This window comes from Trachurus japonicus, chromosome 4 (assembly GCF_045865225.1).
Source record: "Trachurus japonicus isolate A0001 chromosome 4, Traja_1.0".
In the NCBI taxonomy this organism is placed as follows: domain Eukaryota; kingdom Metazoa; phylum Chordata; class Actinopteri; order Carangiformes; family Carangidae; genus Trachurus; species Trachurus japonicus.
Window position 1 is genome coordinate 27,491,810 of NC_140910.1, and position 26,999 is coordinate 27,518,808.

Here is a 26,999-nt window from a genome sequence, read left to right on the forward strand (position 1 = left end):
GTCGCTGATGGACAGACGGGTTCTCTGCCTCAGGCTCCGGCGCTGTAAAGGCCATGGAGGATGTCGGAGATGCGAGTCTACGCAAGGTCGTACTGTACTGTATACTGTGGGTTTACCGTATAACACCGTGTTTATGTCTTTCACCATTATCCTACAAGGCAAGACACTGACAGGCAAAAACACTGTTTTTCCATGCACTGTTCAATTTTGAGATTTTGGGCTAGTTTTCTTCCTTAAAGCAGAAGTAAGCGATCCGGTCATTTTGGCTAACTTCCTGTCAGCCGATGGAGTTAGCAGTCCCCGCCCTCGTCCCTACGTCACCACATTCACGCGCATCCCTTGGCTGCACACACAGAGAGGACCGCCCCTTTATGCCGTTCTCTCTCCTCATTGGATAAAGGTTGTAGGATACAAGGAAAGTTTTCTCCTCGGCTTACAGCAGAGCAGAGTGACTGACAGACCCGTGTTTCAGACCAAACACTCTATGTAAGTGATTGCCGTCGGAAGATATAACTATTTAAGACTTATATTAACACAAACATTCCGCTTACTTCTGCTTTAACATGTATTCTTTCAGAAAAATCAAAAGAAATGGTAGAAAATCCACATTAAGTTTTTTATTTTACTTCATTTTGTCTCTTTCGTCAGTAGATTTCTCCTAAATTTGCAAGAAGTTAGCAGCTACTGTGACATACGGTGCTGTGCCTGTTGTCTGACCCATGTCATGTCAGGTATCATTGTGAAGCTCCCTCTCTCATGATCTGGGCTCCAAAAATTGTCATTTCTGCAAAAAATCGTCAAAAGTACAATCTATGGAATTTTACAGAAGAAGTCTTTAAAGGCCATTTTCTCAAAATGAGTTTTTCCTCAAACTCTGAGCTAGAAATCTCCACTTCAGCAGCACTTACAGACACCAAACCTTCCAGTTTTATTCCTGTCTATATTCTGAAGGTTTTTACAGAGAGGATTGTTGATATATCATTCACAGCCTGATTTATACAACATTTTATTCCTAAAAACAGGCCAAAATTAGATTTTTTTTGGGCTGGTGACAGTATTTTCTCATATACAGAGTGATAAAAGAGATATCCAAAATCCCCTCTGTAACTTCTGACTCTAATATGTCAACAAAATAAAACAAGAATTTTGAAAGGGGCTTTATCCATTGTTCATATTTCAGTTCTGGAAATGTATGCAAATTAGCACATATTTCATTAGATATTGCCTCATTTATGTATTTAAACATAAAATTTGACAGAACTTGTAATATAAGAAATATTTGTCTTCATGTAAGTGATAATCTTGGGAAGTTTCATGGTGATATGTGTTAGTTCAAATTTTTACCCTATTCACCTGTAGTGTCTATGGTCTCCCCACACATGTGGAGAAGACAGAAAAAGCACGACAAGGGTCGCTTAGCAGGTGTGATTGATGACTCTGGTGTTGGATTATAGGCCGTTACACGCACACACACACATACTGTACACACATACACACTCGCATGCAGTCACACACTCACTCACACGCACACGCTTGCGTCTGGTTGGTCTGCATGAGACTGTGCAAGCAATCCATCCTGAGTTCAACCAGAGGTTTTCCTGATAACATTCACACCCCATACGTAACTGTTGCACATGAAACACCTGTGACCTGGCTGCCCACGGCTTCACACACACGCACCAACACACACACACACCAACACACAGGGAGCAAAATGTTCCAGGACAATACACAAACATACATTACTGTAAACATGATTGCATAGATCAACACAGTTTTTAAAGAGGAAGAGACTGCACTTGGAAACAATCTTGAACTATTTTACCACTTTCATTGTACTTCATAGTTAATTTCAAAGGAAAATGTGACTTTTTGTTGAACTTTCTACTCTGTTTCATCTGTTTAAGCAACTATAGCAACTTTTTCAGATTAAGATTTTGCATCTAAATACGTCTTATATCACAATTCCTTATTTGGTAACACTTTACTTGACGCCTATCTCTATAACGCATTAGGGTTTATATTAATGCTTTATAACAATAAGCATAGCAGCATTTTATAATGGCTTATAATGCTCTGTTATCTGTTATGTTATGTTATGTTATGTTATGTTATGTTATGTTATGTTATGTTATGTTATGTTATGTTATGTTATGTTATGTTATGTTATGCTTATTATAAAGCCTTATGATAATTTATGAGTGTTTAGAATGATAGTTATACATGTTTATAAGACAATTAGCTATAATACATTACAACTATAAGCCGATTTATAATGTATTATCGATGTGGGCATTGTCAGCGAGTTACAAACAATTATAACATATTATAATACCTGACCTTATAAGTCATGATAAAATGCTTTATAATGTGTTATGATTATTGTTATAAAGCATTATGACAATTTATGAGTGTTTATAACTATAGTTATACAGTAACTGCATTATAACTCATTATAAGTATGGTTATAATGTGTTATAGAGATAAGCGTCAAATAAAGTGTTACCCATCATTTTTTAGAACTAATAATATGTCCATATATTTGGTAAAACCAGGACCAGCTGCAACAGTAAAGTGCTGCAGTCCATCATCAACAAAATTTCCTTATCATAACATGGTATAATAAACATTTTCCGCATTTGAGGTCCCTTTAGAAAAAAAAAAAATGTAAACGTTTTTCTTGCTGTGTGTTTTTGCCTCTGTCTCTGGTGAAGGAGGGAGAATTTTTGCCACCGCAGGATAAGCAGAGACGACTTATCGCTGAGCTCGCCGCCCGCTAAAACAAACTGAGCGTGTCTGAACTCATGTAGACACACGCACACACACACACACATATATATACACACACCAGTCCAAACCAGCTGCCGCTCAGTCACAATCCCACAAGCCGGGGAGCCGAGAGAGGGGATAGGGGCTCCTAAAGGCCAAGGTCAGCAGGGGCCGAGGTTGCTACAGCAACGTCAAACAACCACACACACACACACACACACACACACACACTGTAGACACACAATAATACATTTACACAGGCAGATGCATGTTGTGAGCTGGGGTTACCACAGCAACTTCCTCCAAAAAAACACACACACACACACGTCATGAAGAAGAGGATGAGTGCACTGCAAAAAATTTAAATCTTTCTAAGAATATTTGTCTTATTTCCTGTCAAAACTAATCTCTTTCCACTTAAAATAAGACTCAGCACCTAAAAATGAACTTGTTTTTAGTTAATTTTCACTTGTTTCAAACAAATTATTAATTGAAATGAGTAGAAAATCTGCCAGTGAAAGCAAGTTTTTTGTGCTTGTAAATAAGCATAACTATCAGATTTTTCTACTTATTTCAAGTGAAAATATGTTTGAAAGAAGTAAAAAGTGTCTAAAAACAAGCTACTTTTTAATGTGGTAAATTTTATTTTATGTATAACTAGATTTATTTTGACTAGAAATAAGACAAATATTCTTGGTAAGATTTTGAACCAGAACCAAAACCGGTACCAGGACCAGAACCAGAACCAGATTCAGAACCAGAACCAGGACTGAAACCAGAACCAGAACCGGTACTAGGCCCATGACTAGAACCAGAACCAAAACCAGAACCGATACTAGAACCAGAACCAGAACCGGTACCAGGACCACAACCAGGACTGAAACCAGAACCACAGCTGGTACCAGGACCAGAGCATCAACTTTAAGTGTGATTCAAAGATCCTCTACTTCTCAGACATTGTCTGAAATTTGTTTATTTTCGTGTCAAAACATTCAGAAGAGATGTGTCTTGTGAGAAATGAGTCCAATATTTACTTCAGTGACTCTGGAGCGAAAGAATCGACCAGAATCTGAGCTCATGTTCACTTCTCCCACTGGAGTCAACAGACTCAAGACCTGCTGCTGCTGCTGCTGGTGTGTGGTCGAGGTTGGAGGCGTCACCACAGTTCATTATAGACGACGCAGGGTCTTCCTCTCCTCATACTGTCCTGGTTATGCTGTGTTGTGTCTAATTTACATTTTAAATAGAAAATAAAGAGGTCAGGACACACACAGTAGAGTTTGCCCAACCTTTCACATCATACGACAATAACTGAAGCAAAAGTCATTCAAACACTTTAGATAAAAGTTAAAATATCGCCCTCAAGCCCTGAAATCTATGTTTTCTGTGTTTCATTATACACATTTTTAAAATAAATGTCTATATTTGTGCAGACAAGGCAGTGAACTAACATCTCAGGCAGGATTTTTTTTTATTTTTTATTTATCAACCACGTCTTTAACCAAACCACTCAGTGTGTTTGTGTGTGTCAGAGTGATGGAGGGGAGAGGGTTTGCATTTTCAAGCAGCTGCTTGTCCTGGTAGAAATGAAGCAGATCAGAAAAGCAGCAAAGCATAGACTTCCCCTTCCCACACACACACGCACACACACACACACACACACACACACACACACACACCATCAGCATCTTACTCAACCTTTTGACAAGAGATTCAGAGGCGGTGCACCGTGGGTGGCTCGGGCTCGGCTGCAGCAGCTGCCACATGGCACCGTATCTGACAAGTGCATCGCCAAAAAAAAACAAAAAAAAAACATGACTCATGTCTGAGATTCAGTTTCTGTTTGGTGAATATAAATGCTGCAACGAAGTAAACCTGAGGATGTGAGCTGAGATATCAGATTATCAGATGTAAACTACTGAATCAAAGGTTGTTTGTGCCAAAAAAAAGAAAAAGAAAAAGAAAAACAGTCACATTCAGAGTTACAAAGTGATTATGACTGACATGAATGACCTCACCTTCAACACACAGGGAGGAGGAGGAGGAGAAGGAGGAAAAATCCACATTATTGATAGAACAGATGATGAATTGTTTCCTCTTCATTCCCACACAATTTACACAACAGATCAATATCAATATAACAGGACAAGTAATTCTTTTACAGGAAAAGGACATCTTCAATTATTTTGAAGATAATTTGGACGATTATACAGTTTTTTTGTACAATTAACCCTGATATGTATGTTTGTATGTATGCTCTGTAATTGATCAGTCTTTTGTTGATGTAATTACAAAGAAGAAAACTACATCGTCCTTATCTCACATTTCTTGATGGTATTACAAAACCGGGGAGGAGGCCAAAACAAAAACCATGGCTACATCCTGGAGTTGCACAAACAGGGAAGCTTTAATTTAATTTAGCAGACATCCCCTTTAAATGTCACTGTGCATCTGCAAACCAGTGATTTCCTAGATGCTCCACAGGACACAACTTCCCGAAGCCTTTTTACCGTAAGTCCAGATCACACCAGCGCTCCTCGTTTTAAAATGTGCTTTAATAGTTGAGTTGGAAAGAAATCAGTTTTTAATTAATCACCTTAATCAAGACATTCCTATTAAAATCCTATTAGAGTTTCATTTGCAAAGACAAACACTGCAGTGAAAGGAAAAACCTTTCACCGGCGCTGTTTGTGGATTATTTATAAAGATCCAGGTTCATTCAGCAGTGATCCATCAGTCACACACACACACATGCATACGCACACAAAGGTATACACACACAATTTGTCGTCCGTGACCAGGTCCAGTGAAGTGGATGAAGAGCTGCCCTCCCTCCGTCTCTCTGGGTCACAGAGTAAGGGGGTCAGGGTGTTAGGTGAAGAATTAGTAGCTGCTTAGGAAACCCAATACCACCCACCTGGCCGCCTGGCACACACACACACACGTATACACACTAATACACACTCATAGACATATACCTTGACAGTTAGTGTCGTGCACACCCACACACACAGTGAAGCTGCAGTGATTCACCCAGTTGTGACCAACTGCCTTCAGGAATTTTAAGCAGCCGATTAGGAACTAAAGTCTCACACACAAAACACACACACACACACACAGTGGAAAACATGTATAATAAGAATTAGTGTTTTGCATATGCAGTGTTGTAACTCTTGCATTTTTATAATTGGCATTACAGTGAGAAGATTGACCTGCAGGTGTAACACCACAGTGTGTCCACAAGAGGGAGACTCACACCACACATCAGCTCTCAAACATGCAGCTTTCACCTGGCGAGAATTATTACAGTAACCCTCGAATTTACTAACACCTTTTATCCTTGGGGTCAATTTGACCCCAGCGATTTAAACCTCCAGAAATGTATTATAATGTCCTAGTTTATGTGTCAGGAACCTTATGTTTGTTTGTTTGAGCCCTTTAAATAAAAAGAATTCCCCCCTTTTACATCCAAAACACCTGTTATGTGAGTGACTATGGAGAGATATGCAGATCACAATGAAATCTCATTGATTGACCTAAAATTGAAAAGAGAGAGTTGAGAGACACCGGAGGGCCAACATGGAGAGTCTCATTCTCATCAGAGGAGAATGTCTCATAATCAGGGTCCCTCACCTCTATTTCACTTTCATGGTCAAAAATATGACAACACTTTATACACAGAAAATCTTGTCTAAGAAGACAAGACAGAGCACAGAGCACCAAGAGAAATGGTTTAGAAGGCTAAAAAACTGTTTCAATCGAACTGCTTTGGTGCTTTCATCCTCCAAATGCAAAACTGCATTACAAAGCAAATAAAGAAAGAAAGAGTGAGTGAAATAGAAAGAAATAGTAGAAATTTAGACAGTGCCATGGAGGGTACAGACATGCTCTGATCTCTGTCAACATGGGAATTGAACCAACAACCCTCACATAAGGAGTCACACGTTGTACAGACAGAGCTAATCCAACAGGAACATGATCATCTCATCTCTCTCTCTCCCTCTGAATACTGACATGTAGGAGCTGTCAACCTGTCTGTGTGCAGGTGTGTGAGTGTGTGTGGACAGTCAGAGGAGCGAGTCCCTAATCAACACATGCAGCTGGACAGCTCAGTGGGTAAAGCCACTGATCATGAGCTTTTTCAGTTTGCTTTTTTATTTCAGTTTAGTTTTAGTTAGTTCAACAAGTGATAAAGCAGTTTTAATTTAGTTTTTATTTTTGAGGAATTGACTAGTTAATTCCCATTAGTCCTCATAATGTTGCGTTCACTCTTATCTACCTGTGGGTCGTACTCGAAGTCGTCCTATATGGAGCTGTGCAGCTTCCTGCAACTTTAGCCATGAAAACTAAAACTAAGTTGATGTTATCTGTAATTCAGTTTAGTTTTAGTTAGTTTTGCATTGCTCATTTTTATTTACCGTAGTTGTGGTTTTTGGAAAAATTGTCATTTTTATTTTAATTTACTAAATTATTTTTTCACTGCTAGTTTTAGTCTTAGTTTTAGTTAGCTATAATGATCCTGGATGAGAGGTTCAGGGTTTGAATCCCAGTCATTGCAGGTACATTGCAAATGTGGCGAGGAATAAGCAGCAGCTTTTCTTTACCGTGACGCGAGGACAAGGGGTTAAAATTGGGACACACCTGGTCACCCTAATTCATAAAGACCAACAAATTTACAATCAACATGACTGCAACATCAAGAATATAGCCCACCCATTAGCCACTGACTTTCTGGACGCCTCTTGTTTTTGCCTTTAACACTTGTCCTGGCTTCAAAAAGCAGCGTATTATTTATTAATTTTTCAAGATTAATTGTCAGTTCTTTTTTTATTGATCCAACCAATCACTTTAAAAGCCAATTCATTTATTCTCTATTTCCGTAAGTGGTGGGTCGACGATTCCAGCCTGGCTCCCGGGAGTCCTGGTCCACCACTGTAAGACAGATATTCATGCTAATGCAACAAGACAGACACTAATATGCCCACATAGTGGAAGCTGGAGTCTGTGTAAGCACCCGTATCACACAGAGAGAGGAGGAGGGGGGGGTCTACTCAGGGAGGGAGGGGGGAACTTGTCCTAAGCCTATTAGTACTATTAGGGATACTTGGTGGTAATGATTGAAAGCCACTTAGTGCTGGTGTATTTACCAAGAGGATCAGCCACAGTATGGTTAAACAGGCCTGATGGATTAACTCAGTCCAACACTGACACATGCACACTGACCAGCAGCAGCACGAGAGCGGTGAGTCACTGGGAGTCTAAATCTATAGAAAAAGAGACAAACTGATGGACAAGAAACACTTTCCTCTTACATATGTGACCCGAGTCCGTGGATACTATCATTTTGAAAGTAGGAGTAATATTGATTTTTTTCTTCTATATAGCAGCCATATTTCAAAATTACATCAGACGCCTGTAGTTTCTTCTTTTCACACACCCATGTAAGGCGGCTGACCTATATTCAATAATCCATCAATAATAATATCTTACCAGTCATCAGTCACTGCTCCTCCAGTGTATACAGTGCACACAGTTATGAGTGTTTGGATGCTGATGAGTAAAGTGTTAATTTCCAGAGCGTAGACATCAGTAAATTGATGCTTAACTGTTATTAATAAGACAATAAGTCAAATTTAATGCTGCACAATACATCAGTGTAGTATATACAATATATTAAAATAAATAGCACATGAGCTTGTTTTTTTACAACAGTGATATGTGTTGCATAACTTGCTTCTTTCCTCAAAGAAAAAAACCCCCCAACATATTTCTAAATTTGATTGTTAAAGATGAATTAAATTCACGTTAAATGCCTTTGCTTTGACACTTGTATATTTCATTTTATACTACTTTTTTATTTGCAAACCACTACATTTCATACCTACCTGTGTATATGTTCATCTATCAGTAATAATAATGCAGTTATGCAATTAACAGCTCTTAATATATATAATCAAGGCCTATGCATCCTTACTCTTCCTACTTCCCTGTTTTTACTTGTTAAATAAGTGACAAAAAATTTAATTATACTGTTGCATGTTCACAAAACATGAGCCAGAATTATTTGCATTGTACCAAATTATCCTGTAGCCACATCAGTGTACGGATATGATGCCAGATCTTGTTTTGTCAATAGCAACCGCACCCACAATTGAAATTAGGCAAATCTTTACATCCTGCATGAATTATACAAATAATGCTCAACCCTTCAGGCACACACAGACACACACACACAAACTTCTTCTTATAACCAGGCAGCGTGGTAAGTAATTCCACCCTGATTGCCTACAACATGACAAGCACTTGTAAGATTGCAGTATAGCTGAAGCTAAATTCAATAGCAAGCTGGGAAGACAGCCAGACATTATCAATCTATACGGCCATTCACTTCCATGACAGACATCAAGGGCATTATGGATCACTGGGCAGCGCTCCTCTTGTCTGAGGCACGCAGCCTTGTATTAAGCATGCAGCATTTCAAGTGGCAGCAACTGTGCGTGGCCACAGCACACGATATGTTCTGACTTATGCTTCATGAAGCCTAAAGTATATGGAATTACTTCGGCTAATATAATGTGTGTGTTACGTGGTTTCAAGACATAAACACAAGGGACGTGTTCTGTGGAGTAAACACAAGAATATGGTCCAAGAGAAACTCTGTCTTAGTATTTAAATTAAATCAATAAGTTATCTTGTAATCTTGTAAATGGAAAGTTCTTCTTTGTTGACATTTAGAGATCTGGGGTTTGTACCTTAAAGGGATAGTTCAACATTTTGGCAAATTGGCCCATTGCCACAATCCCTATAGTTTTCGGAGTAGGTTTGTTACCTTTAATTGTCGGTGCAAGCTACTTTTAGAACGGCGGAGCAGAACTCCAAAACGCTGTTGTGGACAAGTTGTGACCTGCACATTCACCACGCTATGAGATAATAACGGAACTTTTCGAAGTAAATTCTTGCCGAAATACTGCTCCCGACGGGAACGCGCATCAGCGGTTTTGCATGAATTTACCTCGAAAACAACTCTGTCTCGTAACGTTCTGTTATTATCTCATAGCGTGGTGAATGTGCAGGTCACAACTTGTCCACCAGAGCATTTTGGAGTTAGCGTTAGCCTCCGTGGCGTAGCTCTGAGCAGCTTGCGGTTCTGCTCCGCCGTTCTAAAAATAGTTTGCACCAACAATTAAAGGTAACGAACCTACTCCTAAAACTATAGCGATTATGGAAATGGGACAATTTGCCAAAAAGTTGAACTATCCCTTTAACAACAACAGCATGCACATCCCCGCTGACCTCTCACATAAACTACTAACAAACTGTATCCACTCCAGCTGTGAGGTGGGAGCTCCCAGATGTTGCTGCTGCCGCTGCTGCAGTGGTATTATGTAAGTCAGTGCAACCTAGAGATTATACCCTGTCGGTCACATGGGCAGAACCGCTGGGCTCTGGGCTCACATACAAACACAGACAGATAGCGGATTAGACACAGGATTTGCAGAGTAAAGCTGTCTTTCTTTTGACATTTTTGACATTTTCTGCTTTTTACTGGATGCACGGGAGAGAAAACATCACAATGAGGCACGTGACGGTGGCTATTGTAAATGATAGATGAGTGGGGCCTTGATCCCAAGATGTTGCAAGCACTGTGGCACAGTCAGAGCCTTAGTCTGCTGACTCACAGAGTGGCCTAAAGCTGTTTTAATCCTGGAGATAAATGCGTGTTGGTGGCGTTTGGCTTAGCTTCACTGTTTTTTCTTCTTCTGATCTTTAAAAGGGCTTTCACGATGGAGAGGCCAGTAGGAGGGGGTTTTGTGCGGCGGGAGGGTTGAGTCACACAAGCACCTTAAGGCACAAACGTGAGGGTATTGAGAACGATGCAAAACCATGCAAATGCATTTATGTGTTTTTACTTTTTCATTAAGGAGACCAGAAAGACTGGGAGGAAAAACTGCTGGGCAGCTGCAGCTATTCTGTCTAAATATAGCTCCTGGAACACATTGATTACACAGGATGATTATCATTTGCCATTTGCTTCTCTGGCCATTGATGGGAACATCACTTTAGTGTCCTCAATCATGTACACCATATTGAATCAATTTGGAAAACGAGCAGTGCAGCCAAACCCTGCAGATATTCTCAAAAAGTATGAGCGTTTCCCATCCTCCCTGTGTGGTATCATTTGTTGTCTATACATTATTGACTGATTATGTGCAGCGGCCAAGTCTCCAAGGAGGGAGTGAGGGAGTGAGGGAGGTAGAGAGGGAGGGAGAGTAACAGCAGTGGATTCATTACTGGGAGAGAGCCACATATACAAGGATGACCTCACTTTATGTGAGATGCCTCACAAGAGAAATCCTGGGACAAGTGGAGGAGGACTGGAGAACACTACAGAGAGGTTTATAGAAGAAAGCAATCAAAGGCAAATGCATGCTGTATTCACCTAACACCTTCCCTTTGTAGGAGTCCCATTTTATATCTCACTCTAAATCAAACCAACCACGGTATAGATCTAAGAAAACTAGAAGACTTGGATGAGAAAGGGCTCATCTGTGAATATGAAAGGAGACACACATCTCAAACTTAATATAAACCTAAGATACCTATAGGCTACTGTGAATAAGCACACACACAGTCTCTCTCTGCTCTCTGCTGGCTCTATGTCAAATATTCACCAAGATTAAAAAAAAGTGCCCAGTAAGCAATCCAGATTTGTCTCAAGGCCCTGTATTATTGCAACTTGGTATATTCAGTAATAGCAGTTTGCCATGCAATGAAAACACCACTGCAACATGTCTAACCTATACAGTGGCATGTGAAAGTTTGGGCACCACTGGTCAAAACTTCTGTTAATGTGAACAGTTAAGCAGTGGAAGATTAAATGATCTCCAGAAGGCATAACGTTAAACATGAAACACTCCTTTGCAATATTTTAAGCAATATCAGTGTATACTTTTTGTTTTCTACAATTTTGGAGTGAAAAGGGGAAACAAAGCATCAGCATGCATAGGAGTGGGAAACCCAGGAGACTTGAGCTCTGACATAACTTTGACCAAGGTATGTATGTATGTATGTATGTATGTATGTATGTATGTATGTATGTATCTATCTATCTATCTATCTATCTATCTATCTATCTATCTATCTATCTATCTATCTATCTATCTATCTATCTATCTATCTATCTATCTATCTATCTATCTATCTATCTATCTATCTATCTATCCATCTATCCATCTATCTATCCATGGTGAGCAGCAGGCAGGGGGCGTTCCGAGGCCGCTAAATAGCACTCACGCTGCATTCGAGACAACTCGGAACTCGCAGTTTTCGGACCTCCTGCTTGAAAAAGTGCAATCGAACCACACCATCAACGGCAAAACATCAATTTCTGTAAAAATAAATACGTTAGAATGTTCTTCAAAAAAGTTTTTGTGCACTTTGTAATGTTTTAATGCTTTACGTGAAGCACTTTGAATGCAAAGTTTGTCCCGGTCCGTCCGCCATGTTTTTGCGTGGTGCGTCTTTGAACGCTTTGAAGTCGGAACTCGGAGTTTTCACCTGGGAGAATCCGAGTTGCGAGTTGTCTTGAACGCAGCACCAGTGTCCGCACAGAGCAGTGTGTGCGCCTCCTGGCAGCAGCAGCAGCAGCAGCAGCTCAGCAGTAGGAGCAGGGGGGGAAGCTGCTGATCGTGGCAGCAGAGCAGAGCAGAGTAGAGAGATGGTGCGCAGCAGCAGCAGCTCGCTGGGACTCCGTGGCCAGCCGACTGTCACTTTTACCGGGGCTCGTTTCTCTGACATTACCGCCGCGGAATGGGAAGTCGAAGTGGATCTGTTTTGTTTTGTTGCACAGTTAACGACGCATGAATGTGTCGCGTAATAATGCGACCGAGGAGAGCTGCCTTTATTATTATTAGGGGGAAATATATATGGTCCGGGACGGTTTTGTTGGAGTAGCTAGTTGCTAACGACTGTGCTCGCGACTTGGAACGTTTTTTCTTTTTCTTTTTTTTTCTTTTTTGCAAGGATGCTTCGCTGGATCCGACAACAGCTGGTACTGTACTACTCCCCCCCCTAACCCTTTCTCATTACGTTAGCCTCTTCTTTAGCATACAGAGCAACAGTCGTGTAAAACACATAGCACATAACTAAAAAAAAAGCTGTATGAACTTTATTTGGATCAATTTTTAGCAAGCAAGCTTAGCCTAGCCATTTAGCTTAGCTGTTCTGTTGCCACGGTGTCTATTCTAAAACACGGTTGTTGTTGTTATGACAGCCAGGTGTAGCCGTTAAAAAAAGAACGTTAACGTTAGCCACCGTCACCCGGCTAGCCGTCGTTGTTTAATTAGCCACCACGGTTACCAACGGTTACCAACGGTTGGCTCTGCTGAGTAGTTGACATCGAGGTTTAGACTTTAAAATTTTGTAAGTTGAGGTGAAGTTTATCAACAACTGAACCGTTTCCCATTGAAAGAGACCAAGGAGGGCAACTAAGTTCATGTTAGCTAGCAGGCTAACGTTGTATACAATATAAACATACAAAAAAGTTAAACGACTTTTCCTCCTTAATTTCATTTAGCTGGTATTAACTCTTAATCTTTGCTATCACACACCGCTCTGAGTTGGGATTGACTTTATTAGTGCCACACCAGTCAATAAACCAACTTTGCTGGTTAGATATTAGCCTCAAATCTCGAGTGTAAACAAAGCCCACTATGTTTCATCTAATGGGATTTTATTTTAGCATCACTTAAATGCTGTTTTGTTTTTTTGCTGTGTAGTGTATTTTCCCTAAATTAGACATTAACAACGGTCCTCGATTGATTACAACACGTTTCCGGGTGCATCCTGTATTTGCAGTGCTCACCTGTTGTTTGCCCACAAACATACGTGGTGACACATCGACAGGCACACTGGCATCAGTAGAGCAGTAAACCAACAATAATGGACCATGTCAAGTAAATGAGTCCTACCTGACTCTGATAATAACTAATGCTGTCATTGGGAATGGGAAAAACTGGGGCGTAGATAAAATTGAGTTATGAGTTATACTTGAGGGATGTGTGGTTGGTGTTTCAATCATGCTGCAATGTGACACAATGGGTCATATGATGGTGGGTTTATGATAAGATTGTCTGTAAGGCAAAGTACAGTTCAAGTTTGAATAAGATCCTGCATTGATATCATAAAGTATAAATAAGAGCGGTGTGACTAGTGGAGGAGGCTGTGTGAGCACGTGAGATGTTGAGGCCCATGGGAATGTATGAACCATGAACGAAAGAATGAATTGAATGAGGCACACAATGACCAAACTGTTGATGTCACCATCGCCAGCCTGTGAGGTTAATCAGTGTTAACTTCCTGGATTTCTTTGACAGTTTGTTCACTTTTTAAGGAGCACCGTAGGGAGTTTGTGTCCACAGAAAATGTAAATGTAGCCTCCTCTTAATTTGAGATAGCTCCATTCATTTGACCCGCCCATACAACAACTGACCTGCCCAGCTAATTAGAAATGTGGCTTAATGAAAAAAGTTTGTCAGGGGCATTTGTCTGACCTCGATATCAGCTAGAAGGTAAATGCACAGATGTTTATTCGTTCACATTGTGCTTATCAGCTTCTTTCTGGTGACATTGGTCCAACATGAGGAGGGAGAGGGGAGGAGGGGGAGGTGGGGGAGTGCTAACTCACAGTCTGAGAGAGGCTTTTAAAGTCAGTTATTATTCTCCATCAGTAAGACTGACATCATGCTGGTAATGCAGCATTTACATCACAAAAGACTTACTATAATTACATTACGTATAACAGTCACAACTGGGAAAACCCTTTGACATCTTGTTCTAGAAACCTTTATGTGTGATTTAAAATGAGAGATTACGTGATTCTGACCATTTTCAAAGCATATCACAAGGTTTTATGTATGGTAGATCATTTCAGCTCTCACAATCAGGATGTCTGAGAAGTGTTATGAAACAGCAGCTCTTTCAATGTAAGAATCCACCCCATGCACATTGTCCTTTTCATAACTTTAATAATATATTATTACTGTTTGTGTTTGGAGTTTTATTTCCCAAAGGCATACTTCATAGATGTAAAGCTTTTGATATTGCTTCAAATTCATTAAGTCAGAAAGGAAAACTTCAAGACTATCGTCGCCTCCAAGTGATGTAATTTTGTAAGAAAACAAATGCCAAAACAAAAGCATAGGTTAATCATTGCTCACTTTGATTCACTGCTCTTATCTCAAACGAAATCCAGCCCCTGCAGGCAAATTCATATGAGAGAGAAGAAACTTCTAAGAAGTGAAAAATTGACATTTGGTATTTATAAAATGATGAATACATACATTATATCCTGCTGAGTGAACAGGATGTCGTACGCCTTTTAGAGTCTCGTTCATGATCACTGTTGGACATCACTATGATAAAGCAGTAAAACAAATGATAATTAATAAGTCTTTGCCAGTTCCTTATCCTGTGTGGCAGTGCCTCAGGTTATCTATTCCATGCCACATGTTATCTAATATATGTTTGGCATGCCTTTGGTCATGTTAGTATTGTTCTTGTCATCTGTAATACCATCAAAAGTACCTCCCACAGCATCTGACCACAGTCTTGTTGCTCTCCGTCTTCCTCTTTGTGTTGCAGGCGTTCTGTCTTTACCATTACCCTCTATATGACTTCATCTCTCTGTCCCCTCTTCCCCTCCCTAGTTAGCTCATCCCATTTGATTAAATGCTCTTAGCCTTTAATGCGACTCGGTGCATTGCCTTGGTTCTGATGCCTTCGGCAGTCTCCGGGCCATTGTTCAGGGGCAGTGATTCCTCCAAGGCAGTGTGGGACTTGTAGGCTTTATGCAGGGGAGTAATTACCTGTCGGTCTCTCCCAAATTGATGGAGGCACGAGAGCCTGCAGGCAAAATAAAAAGTATGATTTCGGTGCGAGTGTTTACAAGAAAGCCCATTGCCATTTTTGCTATACTGACAGCAGTATTTGTTCTTATTGCTGCCAGTAAAAAGCAAGAACAAGGCCTGTTGTTTTCTTTGTATTATTCAGCATCATCCGTTTAGATTTTTTTCTGACAGGAGAAATAAAAAAAGAAAAACGCCCATAATAGTTAGTTTGTTCAATTCATGTTAAAGTCATAATAACCCAGGTGTACCTGTGCTTCTACACTAGCAAATCTATTAAGTCACACCCTGCAATGGAGTGATTTAGGGCTTAAAATCAGTTCATATTAGTACATGTGTGTCACTGTAGAGCAGCAGTGTTAAGAAATCTGGATCAAGTTTCCATTTTAAAGGGATAGTTCACCCTAGAATGATATTTCGCTCATTATCTACTCACCCTCATGTGGACTAAGGGCTGGAAGAAGTTTCAGAGTCCTCCGTCCCTTCTCTGAGTTACAGGGGGTCTCAGCGTAGCAGTGCATGTCCATATAACGGTTGCAAAGGGACACCAGAGCTCTTCGTAAAAAAACACACACAAAAAAACATCCAAATACCTCCATGCTGCTCGTATGTAATGTCCGTCTTGTGCTGAAGCCCCAAATTGCGTAATTGTCCCGAAAAAAATTAAATAAGTCTATATTTTAAGCTTGTTTGTAGCGGAAGCTTCTCAAAGCTCCACTTCCTGGTCCGTCCAAATCTCGCGTGATTCGCAGTAACCGCACTGACGCCGGCGCAAATCACGCGAGATTTGGACGGACCAGGAAGAGGAGCTTTGAGAAGCTTCCGCTACAAACAAGCTTAAAATATAGACTTATTTAATTTTTTTCGGGACAATTACGCAATTTGGGGCTTCAGCACAAGACGGACATTACATACGAGCAGCATGGAGGTATTTGGATGTTTTTTTGTGTGTGTTTTTTTACGAAGAGCTCTGGTGTCCCTTTACAACCGTTATATGGACATGCACTGCTACACCAAGACCCCCTGTAACTCAGAGAAGGGACAGAGGACTCTGAAACTTCTTCCAGCCCTTAGTCCACATGAGGGTGAGTAGATAATGAGCGAAATATCATTCTAGGGTGAACTATCCCTTTAAGTTCTTTATTTTGGTTGTATACATCTTTTCTTCCTCCAATATTGAAGGCTGAAATGGAAGAGCAGTTTGTTTACCTCTTTATGTGAGACTTATCTACTTGACATAACTGAGATATTGAGGATCGTTATTGTCATTTAATGTATGCTGCCTCAAGATGACAATACAGGTTTTTGTAGTGTCATTGAAGGGATAATCCTGGTGTGAGCATATTGCATTATTTACTGTGCAATGTAGAAATCACTTGTTCCTCTCATTGTGACGGAGAATTGCAGCATTGACTGCATTAAAGCTGCATCGTGGTGCTTTTACAGAAACATTGTGAGGTGTTTCCCTTCCCATTTCTCAAGGCCACATCTGTTACAGTTACACTTTGCAGTTAAGCAGTTAAGCCGCCATGTGGAAAGATATCAATAGTTAAGCAACTGACGTCTTATTGATGCGGTCGTGAGTTAGATCCTCTGACTCCTCAGACTGTCTGAGAAACTGGGTGGAGAAAAGGAATGAGAGATGTTCTCCTCCAACAACAACCACCACCACCACCACCGAGGTCTCTATTGTAATCATGTAAAAGTGCCTTAAGTAAGATGTTAACAGTCCTAAAGTGTAATGCATTACCATAATCCATCTGCAGCTCATTGCCTAATGTCTCTGACTCAGCAATTACTTTGCTGGAGAGAAGGATTCATGGTTTACAAATATCCCCTCCTGGGTGTGTCAGGAAGTGTCATACAGGTTGAATTAAAACCATCTATTACTTAAAGGTAGGGTTGGAGATCTTATTCTGTGGCTTTTTTTTTTTACTGAATTGCTTGAAGTAATTTAATGCTTTTTCACAAAAATGAAACAAGTCAATCACCCGTGGAACGAACAAGCCTGGAAGAACAGCATCCCATCATCTTGAACGCCACGTTCTAATTGCGCAGTAATCGCGTGCATGCTCAGAGTCTCCTACGAGTTACGCCGCAGAAAAGACGACTTCTATGATACAATATACCACACTGAAGTCTGGTAGGTGGCTATGTAGCTCTAAACTGGATGCTGGATGGTTTATTAGCTATTAAGCTGTTTTTTTTTCACGTAAATGAGCCGTGAGAAAAAGTTGGCGGAAAGTTACTAGCGATTCTGTGCAGTGTCGGGCCGTGAAGGTGATACTACTCCATTGTAATCCCGAGATATGCGGCTTTCCGCGGTACCGTTGTGTGTAGCGGGGATTCACCTTGATGTGAATCCAACGCTGAACAAGCGTTGTGCGTGTTCCTGCGCTCTGGGGGCGTGGCTTCAGAGAGAAGTCTGAGGAAAGGGGCTCGGACTTTTGTCTGTGTATTTCCAAAATGTGGCCTGCTGGAACCGTTTTTCCAGGATCTCCAACCCTGCCTTTAAAGCCTGTATTTCATGTTAGTGCATCATGCAGCCAGTGTTAACAAACAGTGGCAGCATTGTGTGTGGGCCTGTTGTTCACAGAAGGTGTGGTTATAAAGGGCAACTCTTCACTGCTGCTTATACAGCGTTGTATGTCAGCCCTGATTGAATCTGATGCAGCATGTTGCTTTAAAAGATCTTTCATGCTTTATAGGCTCGGTTGACCTTCCTCTGTAAAATGTTTTAACAAGAAAGGTCAGAGTTGTGTTGGAAGGCTCATAAAAAAAGAAAAAGAAAAGTAAACAGTATTCTGTGAGCTGGTAGAGGCGTTTTTACACAGCAGGGATACACAGAGAGGTTTTTAACTAGGGTTCATTCATGCACTTGAAATGTGTGAGAAGTTCTTTTTGTTGGCTGCGTTTCTCCTGGTCAGGAATTCACATGCAGTTGAGAAACACTGCTGCTGTTTGCCACAATTGAGTCTGGGTTGGTGCAACAGTGGGAGTACTACTGACTGACTGTGGATCCAGTATAGAAACTGGATATTTGACTAGGTAGACTGTGTGCATGCCATTTTCTGTATAGGGGAACCATGTAATTCAGGACAAACAAGACAGACGCATAGAGTTGAACTTGTTCTGCATATTTTCATTTCTTTTTGCAATTAATTCATGGAGTCAGTGCTCTTATGTCATGCTGCAACCCGGCTAGATTAATTATGCATTACACTCGCAAAATTTTAGAGCCTGGAAGTTGTTATGAGTGTACATTTAGCCACTTTTTTTTCTCCTTTTCTGGCCTCGGTTCGACCCCTCTCTTCCATTTCCATCCGAAAACTGACCGTCTGACTAAAAACTGAACATAAAGCCAGAGAAAAGTCTTTTACAAGCTTTGACCAAAGTGGAAAATGAACAGAAGAGCAACAGTGGAAAATCCTTCTCATGTTGTTTTCATTCCTAAAAGTGAATCAGTTGATTTTTCTTCCAGGTGATGACAGAAACTGCATTGTTTGGGCAAAGTTTTACAAAGAGCACTCACGGCACCCTGAGGGTTAAAAAGTGATTTATTCATGAGAATTTTTTTTTGTAAAAGAGATCGACACTATCATTAAGAGGAAATAATGAGACCTCCTAGCTATAGCTACTTTGCGCTGGTTAATAAGATGCTGTTGTTATAACCCAAGTGGTTGATTTCCTCAGAAAAACAGTGAGAAAAGCAGCAGCAGATGTGGAGCATGGAGAGTGAAAGGAACTAATGGCTTACATGTGTCCCTGGAACGAGGTGAATCAGTGCGGGAGTGAGTGACGTGGCCCGGATACATTCCTCTGTGTGTGTGCGTATGGGTGTGTGTGTGTGTGTGTGAGAATGTGAGTGTGTGTTACACCCTACGTCATTTGCACATAATTGTAAACCCTTCCATGAACCGTCTTTATGTAGTTGACTTGAGTGTGATAGAAATGACTACTAGAAAAATTAGAGTTATGCAACAGTAATGTGGATGTAACATATGTGAAAATTAATTGCATCAGCTGATAACATTAGATATTGACAACTCCACTGTTAAGCTGTGCTTAAGGAGATTGTATCTCCGTTTAAAGGATGTAATGGGAGTTTCAGTGTATAACAGTTTACAATCGCCATGGTTGCTCTAAATGCCAAATTAACCACAGCTCACTACAGTTAGCCAGCTACTCTTGGATCTAAATGTCATCTCATTTGGAGCAACAAAGTGTGACATGGCTGTTGCCTAGATGCCTAAAATGTTATTATATTGTGATGTGATGTTATTGTACTAACATCATGTACACTTCTGCGTTGCGCTCAGAAATTAACCACCATGTTCTGCCACTTGTTGGTTGGTGGTTGGTTTGGTTTAATTCGGTCTTCGGTTTAACACAACACATTGTGCAATGAAAACTATAACTCAATATATATACAGTAGTTAGATAAGGTTTAAGAAAAGAAGACAAAACAAAACGCATCAATACATGAATAACTAACTAAAGAAGGCGTTCAATATGTAGTATAGCCAACCTCTGCACTTGTAGTAATAATAATTTTATTTGTAGAGCACCTTTCAAAACATGGTTACAAGGTGCTTAACAATAAAATGATTAGTGCAAATAAAATACATAGCAATAAAATAACATTAAAACACAGGAGGAATACAGAATAAAAACTAAAAGAGTCACAGCAAAAATAAATCAGAATCAGTTTAAGAAGGCCAGACGATAGTGTAGTTTCTGGTATTGTTTTTCTAGGATGCCTGAGCCTCCACTGCACAAGGCAAAATAATAAACCCACAGAGAAAAGTCTTTACGATACACAAACTGAAACCCTGTTGAATAGAAGCAGAAAAACGTTGCCCCGAGTGGTTTTAAGTGTGGTGTAGACTTACAGGGATTAGTTGTGCTTTTCTTCAGTACCAACAATATAAAATAACTTGCATTAAAATAAGGTCACAATGGCCCCTGTTCAGACTTGGCATTAACATCTGTTTTGCACACACGACATACGCACACAAACACAAACACACTGACGATGTGGCAGTAGTTTGTCATGAACTGGCTTAAAACAACCACATGTTATTTGCATATAGAGTGGAGGAAGTGAGATCTCATCACAAGTGGTCACTCGATACGCATGTTAATGCCAGGTGGGGGCTCGCTGGGCCCATGATGCATTGCCTCAGTCAGTCAGTTATCTATAATGCTAATGTCTTTGAGTTATTTTAAATCCTGTGAAAATGAACCAGTGTTTACTAGGCAATTATTTGTTGTTTTGTTGTTTGCATATGTTGGGCAGAGGTATGTGATGAAAATCTTGGGTGTTACTGTTTGAAAACTTGATGTAAACAATGAATAGATCATCAAAATAGTTTTTACATTCAGTGCATATGTAAAGAAAGAGTTGTGTTCAAAGGAATATTCATAACGAAATAAGTTTTCTGTGAGTAACCTGCTGTCTGCTTCTTTCCTCTGTTTGCACCTTTCCCTCCTCCCTCCTCTCTCCTCCCATGTTTCCTCCCTTCCCTCAGGGCTTCGACCCCCCTCATCAGAGCGACACCAGGACGGTTTACATAGCGAACCGCTTCCCCCAGCATGGCCACTACGTCCCGCAACGCTTTGCAGACAACAGAATCATCTCATCCAAGGTACCAAATGTTGCGATTTCTCTCTCCCCGTGTTATCACCACAAGATCTCATGGTTGTCAGTCAGCAATTACCATACGTAGTATAATTTTATTGTCTCGTATAAGAAAATGTAAAAGTTCTCCTCTGGAAAATGTTTTGACTTTTATCATGAATCTTTAGAGCTGCGCTTCATTTTTCTGCATGAGTGCCAGAAGCCCATTTTCAAACCTTGTGTCATCAACCACAAAATTCACACTGTTGTAATTTAAGCATCTTTAGCCACAAATGCAAAACAGACTGAGTGACAGAAGCAGATAGAAGTGTTGGTTTGTTTTATTCATGGGTTTCGCTAGTTTGAGGCAGTTGTTGTTTGTTTCAGTTGAGAGATATGGATCATGACATTTTGCATGAGCTTGAGACGACACCCGTGCCTGAAGAAAACAAAAGAATGTCGCCAACGGAAACACTTGAACTTATTTTTGGCACCAACTTGACCAGTGTTACCAAAAAGAAAAAGAAAACGCTCTAGTAGGTTTGGCAGAGAGACAGAGAGATAAGAGGTGAAGCACGATTTGTTGATAACAGGATCAACTTGCACAAAAAAAATAAAAAAGTTTGTGTTGAGAGGATTAAAGGGTCAGCTGGAAGACGACAGAACAAAAGGATAATAATCCAAAGAGGCTGCTGCCGCCTGCCTGCCTCCAGCAGCCATCACTTTGATAGATTAAGAAGTTGATTACGTGATCGACAGTATCTTTAAGTTACCTCAGGATTAAATTGATTTTAAGAAACAGAAACATCCGTGAGACCTCTGTGGATCCGTGGACTTTGACCTTGATGCATGAAGCTCCACATTTACTGAAGAGTAAATGCAGCTGCAGTTGTTGTTTTTTTCCTCTTCCATCTGTTATTCTTTTAAGGGCATGCTGCACAGGAAATGATGAACTGAAACTTAAGAGTAACAAAAGCAGTCGCAATAACTAACACAGTGTGCTCAGTCCAACTGGCTCAAGTATTTCACCACATAGCAGAAGACCAATTCTTTTTAATCTACTAATTGTATGAAAAGATTTGAAGGGACATCTGTTATGTTTGGCAGCCCACTATGATACTATGCCAAACACTGGTTTTGTCTCATACTACACAATTAAACCTAATATCCTTTAAAAAGTAATAAATTACATTCATTGTTTAAATGCCAGTGTAAAATAGGCTGCTTTTACTGCCTCATGCATTTGTTTAGACTGTATGTAAACACTAATTTCAGTTTTTACTTTCTCTTTCTCTTTCAGTACACAATTTGGAATTTCGTCCCCAAGAATTTGTTTGAGCAGTTCAGAAGAATAGCCAACTTCTACTTTCTCATTATCTTCCTTGTACAGGTAATAACACTCCGCCAACACACACACAAGTACACACAGACACTCGCTATTCCTTACTGCAGGTGCATGTTCTCCTCCGTTAGACAGTGACAGTTCATATGTGACCCAAATACAAATGTGTGTGTGTGTGTGTGTTCAGGCGCGAGTGAGTGACTCATTTACTTGTATGGCCCAGCAGAGAGACAGGTCTGCTGCTGTATTAACACGTCCCACCCACACATTAACTGTAACTGTGACTTTAAAGCCAGCCCTAAGCATTAGGCCTTCACTTTGCATCACTCAGCCCGTGCTAAAGTCAGATTTGGCTTTCAAATTTTCTGACTTTCTGATTTATTCGGGGCCTGTGTAGTGAAGCCCAAGCAATCGACTTGACTCTCTAAAAAAGGCTCTCCTTCCACCCACTCAACTTGTCGGTGAAGCTGAAGTCAGCTTCCCCTGATATCACTGAAAGGACCGCCCTCACTTTATCTTGACACTATGAGCACAACATTTTCTTGGATGACCCATTTGATCATGTTTTACATGGCCTGAGATGAATTCCTAGATAACTGGTGAGAACCGCTGTCCTTCAACATGCTGAGTAAAGAAAGAGTACTTGTGGTTTCACTGTAGTAAATTCTCTTTAGATCTTGATGGTTGTTTTTCCATGTTCAAATTTGTCTTGGGTGTGTCTTCTTTAAGGTATCCTGAGGAGTTTTCTTGTAAACAAACAAAGTTTCAATTTACAATCAGTGTGTCTGGCCTACCTCCATTGTGTGTATCCTTGAGGGCTAACAGTCATGTAGCTTGTGTTTTCTCTATTTCTTTCGCTTTCTTTCTCACAAAACACTTGCACAACAACATTTTTTTGTTTATTTGTAACCCACTTTGTTTACATCCACAATAATTTACCTTGTAGCACTCTTTTTCTTTTCTTCCTTTGCTGGACCATTGCTGCTTTTCATGGCTCTTTTTCTCTGCCACCTGTTTAGTAGTCTGGTAGTGTGAAACAGTTGCCTAGAAAAGTGCACCGCATCACCTACAATCAAAGAACTAAAACAGAGACCCATCTCTCCAGTAGTGGTTAATTACACCACAGGGTTAACTTGCACTTCTGCCTTCATAACTTGAAGCTGACTTATTTTTGTTAGACTCAAAGTGGACTAACAGGAGGCAGATGACTAGTTTCACTCTTGGTGGATAATCAACCAGATTTTAAAATGTGATCCAGAGGGTAATGATTGAAACACTAAGAGGGTAGTGTGCACCAGTGTTGTTCTCTTCTCTACGCTATTACAGTTCTGGTTAATCTGCACATAAATGTTTTATATCCAGTCCAGTCAGGACTTTAGCTTCATGTCCCCTCTCTCCTCTCATTGTCTCTCACTGTCTACACACAACTGTTCATTAAAGGCTCATTTGCATAAAATACACATTTATTTAAAAATGTATTTGCAAATCAATGCATGAATAGAGGTAAAATAGTATTTAAGCACGTCTTAAACTTTGTAGAGATTGTTTGTTGATGGATTTAGTTTTTTGCATCAGAAAATGTGTTAAACTGTAAAAAAAAAAAAAAAAAAAAATGCTTCATCATTGATTCAAGTGTGTTTATACACTGTTGTGTGTCTTTGTGTTGGATTGGCCCTGATCTGACAGTTAACCTCTGAGGGAAGTTAAAGGAGTTTCCTGTTTGACACATCAGCCACCACTTCTCTCTGTTGTCTTTTTAGGTTTCTCTTTGACAGGGCACGCCCACTCTTAAAGTGGAGGTGAAGCAGCCAGCCAATTTAACATAATTCATTAAATGGATTTCCAGTGTGCTTAAACTTAGACAAACTAACACATGAAACACAAGCATTTAGGAGAAAATGAGAGTTGAAAATTGCATTTTTTTAGCTAGTGCGCCGCCATCTTGTCGTTTCGAACTGTCCGTGACGTCACGGTGTTGGTTGCCCTCGGCTGGCTGACAGCCACAGACAGTGAAAGTGAAGGACATAGCTACAGACAGAGACGGTAAAACATGAAACTGTGGAGGCACTGGATTAGAACAGACACAGAGGAGACCTCTACTGTGTTGCTCCTTCTGTGAACTAGTTTTACAGTGTTAAAAACTAGAAAAAAAACCTCTGTTTTCATTAACTGCCGCTAAATGAGCCGCCGCAGCAGCGGAGCTGTCAACAAGACTCCTCTGCTGATCTTGGAGTGATCATTTCAACAGCATGTTTACATCCAGTCTGGATGTGGTCCAGAGGAAAAATTCTGATCAACTCTGAAAGTTTGATCATTAACCGGATCAACCGACAACAACCTGACTTTACTCCGAAAGTTTTCAAGTTTAGCTGCCACAGCCCGTCCTCCCCGACCGGCCCACGTATTCACACCGTGATAAGCATCAGTCACCGCGGGAGAGAGGCTGGACCCTCCGCTAGTCCGCTCACACACCGAGGGATCACCCCACACACACACACACACACACACACACACACACACACACACACACACACACACACACACACACACACAGCAGCGATCTGATGACAATGGTATTAACTGTAATAGCGCCCATCACCAATAAATAAGAAGGGAAGATCTCTGATCTCATCCTCCACCACCCAGCCCTCAGCAGAAGACTATTCAAACAATAAATATGTCTTACCTTTACAACAGGTGTCCAAAACAGTCAGCAGCAGCAGTCATCCAGCTCCAACAGTTTAATAATCCACCGATATTCCCGTTTACATCGCGTTCCTCATCTATGGCAGCCAGCGCGGTGTTTCCTTCATTTGCATTGTGTGAAAAAATAAAATAAAATTAGCGGCGGCAACAGCCGTGTTTCTGATCAACCGGGTCTGTGTTGTCCGGTTCCACCGCGTTGTTTACTCCCGGTCCAACGTTACTCCCACACGGACACAGTCCGCGCGGCTCGGACGCGGTGTGTCGGACTGTCTGGAGTCTGGACCGGTGGTCTGGACTCGGTACCAGCAGCAGAGAGGCTTCACTGTCTCCTCTGTCAGCCTCTCTTGTCAGGAGCTGAAGCTAAAGCTAACGCTAACGTTAGCTAAAACTTTTTTTTTCACACAATGCAAATGAATGAAACACCGCGCTAGCTGCCATAGATGAGGAACGCGATGTAAACGGGAATATCGGTGGATTATTAAACTGTTGGAGCTGGATGACTGCTGCTGCTGACTGTTTTGGACACCTGTTGTAAAGGTAAGACATATTTATTGTTTGAATAGTCTTCTGCTGAGGGCTGGGTGGTGGAGGATGAGATCAGAGATCTTCCCTTCTTATTTATTGGTGATGGGCGCTATTACAGTTAATACCATTGTCATCAGATCGCTGCTGTGTGTGTGTGTGTGTGTGTGTGTGTGTGTGTGTGTGTGTGTGTGTGTGTGTGTGTGTGTGTGTGGGGGGTTGTGAATGATCCCTCGGTGTGTGAGCGGACTAGCGGAGGGTCCAGCCTCTCTCCCCGCGGTGACTGATGCTTATCACGGTGTGAATACGTGGGCCGGTCGGGGGAGGACGGGCTGTGGCAGCTAAACTGAAAACTTTCGGAGTAAAGTCAGGTTGTTGTCGGTTGATCCGGTTAATGATCAACTTTCAGAGTTGATCAGAATTTTCCTCTGGACCACATCCAGACTGGATGTAAACATGCTGTAGAAATGATCACTCCAAGATCAGCAGAGGAGTCTTGATAACAGCTCCGCTGCTGCGGCGGCTCATTTAGCGGCAGTTAATGAAAACAGAGGTTTTTTTCTAGTTTTTAACACTGTAAAACTAGTTCACAGAAGGAGCAACACAGTAGAGGTCTCCTCTGTGTCTGTTCTAATCCAGTGCCTCCACAGTTTCATGTTTTACCGTCTCTGTCTGTAGCTATGTCCTTCACTTTCACTGTCTGTGGCTGTCAGCCAGCCGAGGCAACCAACACCGTGACGTCACGGACAGTCGAACGACAAGATGGCGGCGCACTAGCTAAAAAATGCAATTTTCAACTCTCATTTTCTCCTAAATGCTTGTGTTTCATGTGTTAGTTTGTCTAAGTTTAAGCACACTGGAAATCCATTTAATGAATTATGTTAAATTGGCTGGCTGCTTCACCTCCACTTTAATCTCTGGTGTGATTGTTCTTTTTTCACCATTGTTTGTTCAATTTATTAACATCATTGCATCCCCTATTCTTTATTTATCTTTCCAGTTAATGATAGACACCCCAACTTCCCCAGTCACCAGCGGTCTGCCTCTTTTCTTTGTGATCACAGTAACTGCTATAAAACAGGTGAGGACATAAACACATGATGACTTCCTCTTTGTGTTTTGAAAATAGGAAGTA

The 26,999-nt window shown here is 40.8% G+C and overlaps 1 protein-coding gene across 7 annotated transcripts in view; it reads left to right on the plus strand.

Moving 5' to 3' along the window:
* Positions 1-12,440: 12,440 nt before the first annotated feature.
* The window catches only part of atp11b (ATPase phospholipid transporting 11B), a 54,758-nt gene continuing 40,199 nt past the window's right edge, over positions 12,441-26,999 (plus strand). For all 7 annotated transcript variants that reach the window (XR_015035738.1, XR_015035739.1, XR_015035741.1 and 4 more), the window contains exons 1-4: positions 12,441-12,820; positions 21,206-21,322; positions 22,595-22,684; positions 26,865-26,945. Coding sequence is in view for 3 of the 7 variants with exons in the window: in XM_085775056.1 (XP_085631182.1) it covers positions 12,794-12,820; positions 21,206-21,322; positions 22,595-22,684; positions 26,865-26,945 (315 nt within the window). In the remaining 4 variants the exon portion in view is untranslated. The remainder of the gene's footprint in view (positions 12,821-21,205; positions 21,323-22,594; positions 22,685-26,864; positions 26,946-26,999) is intronic.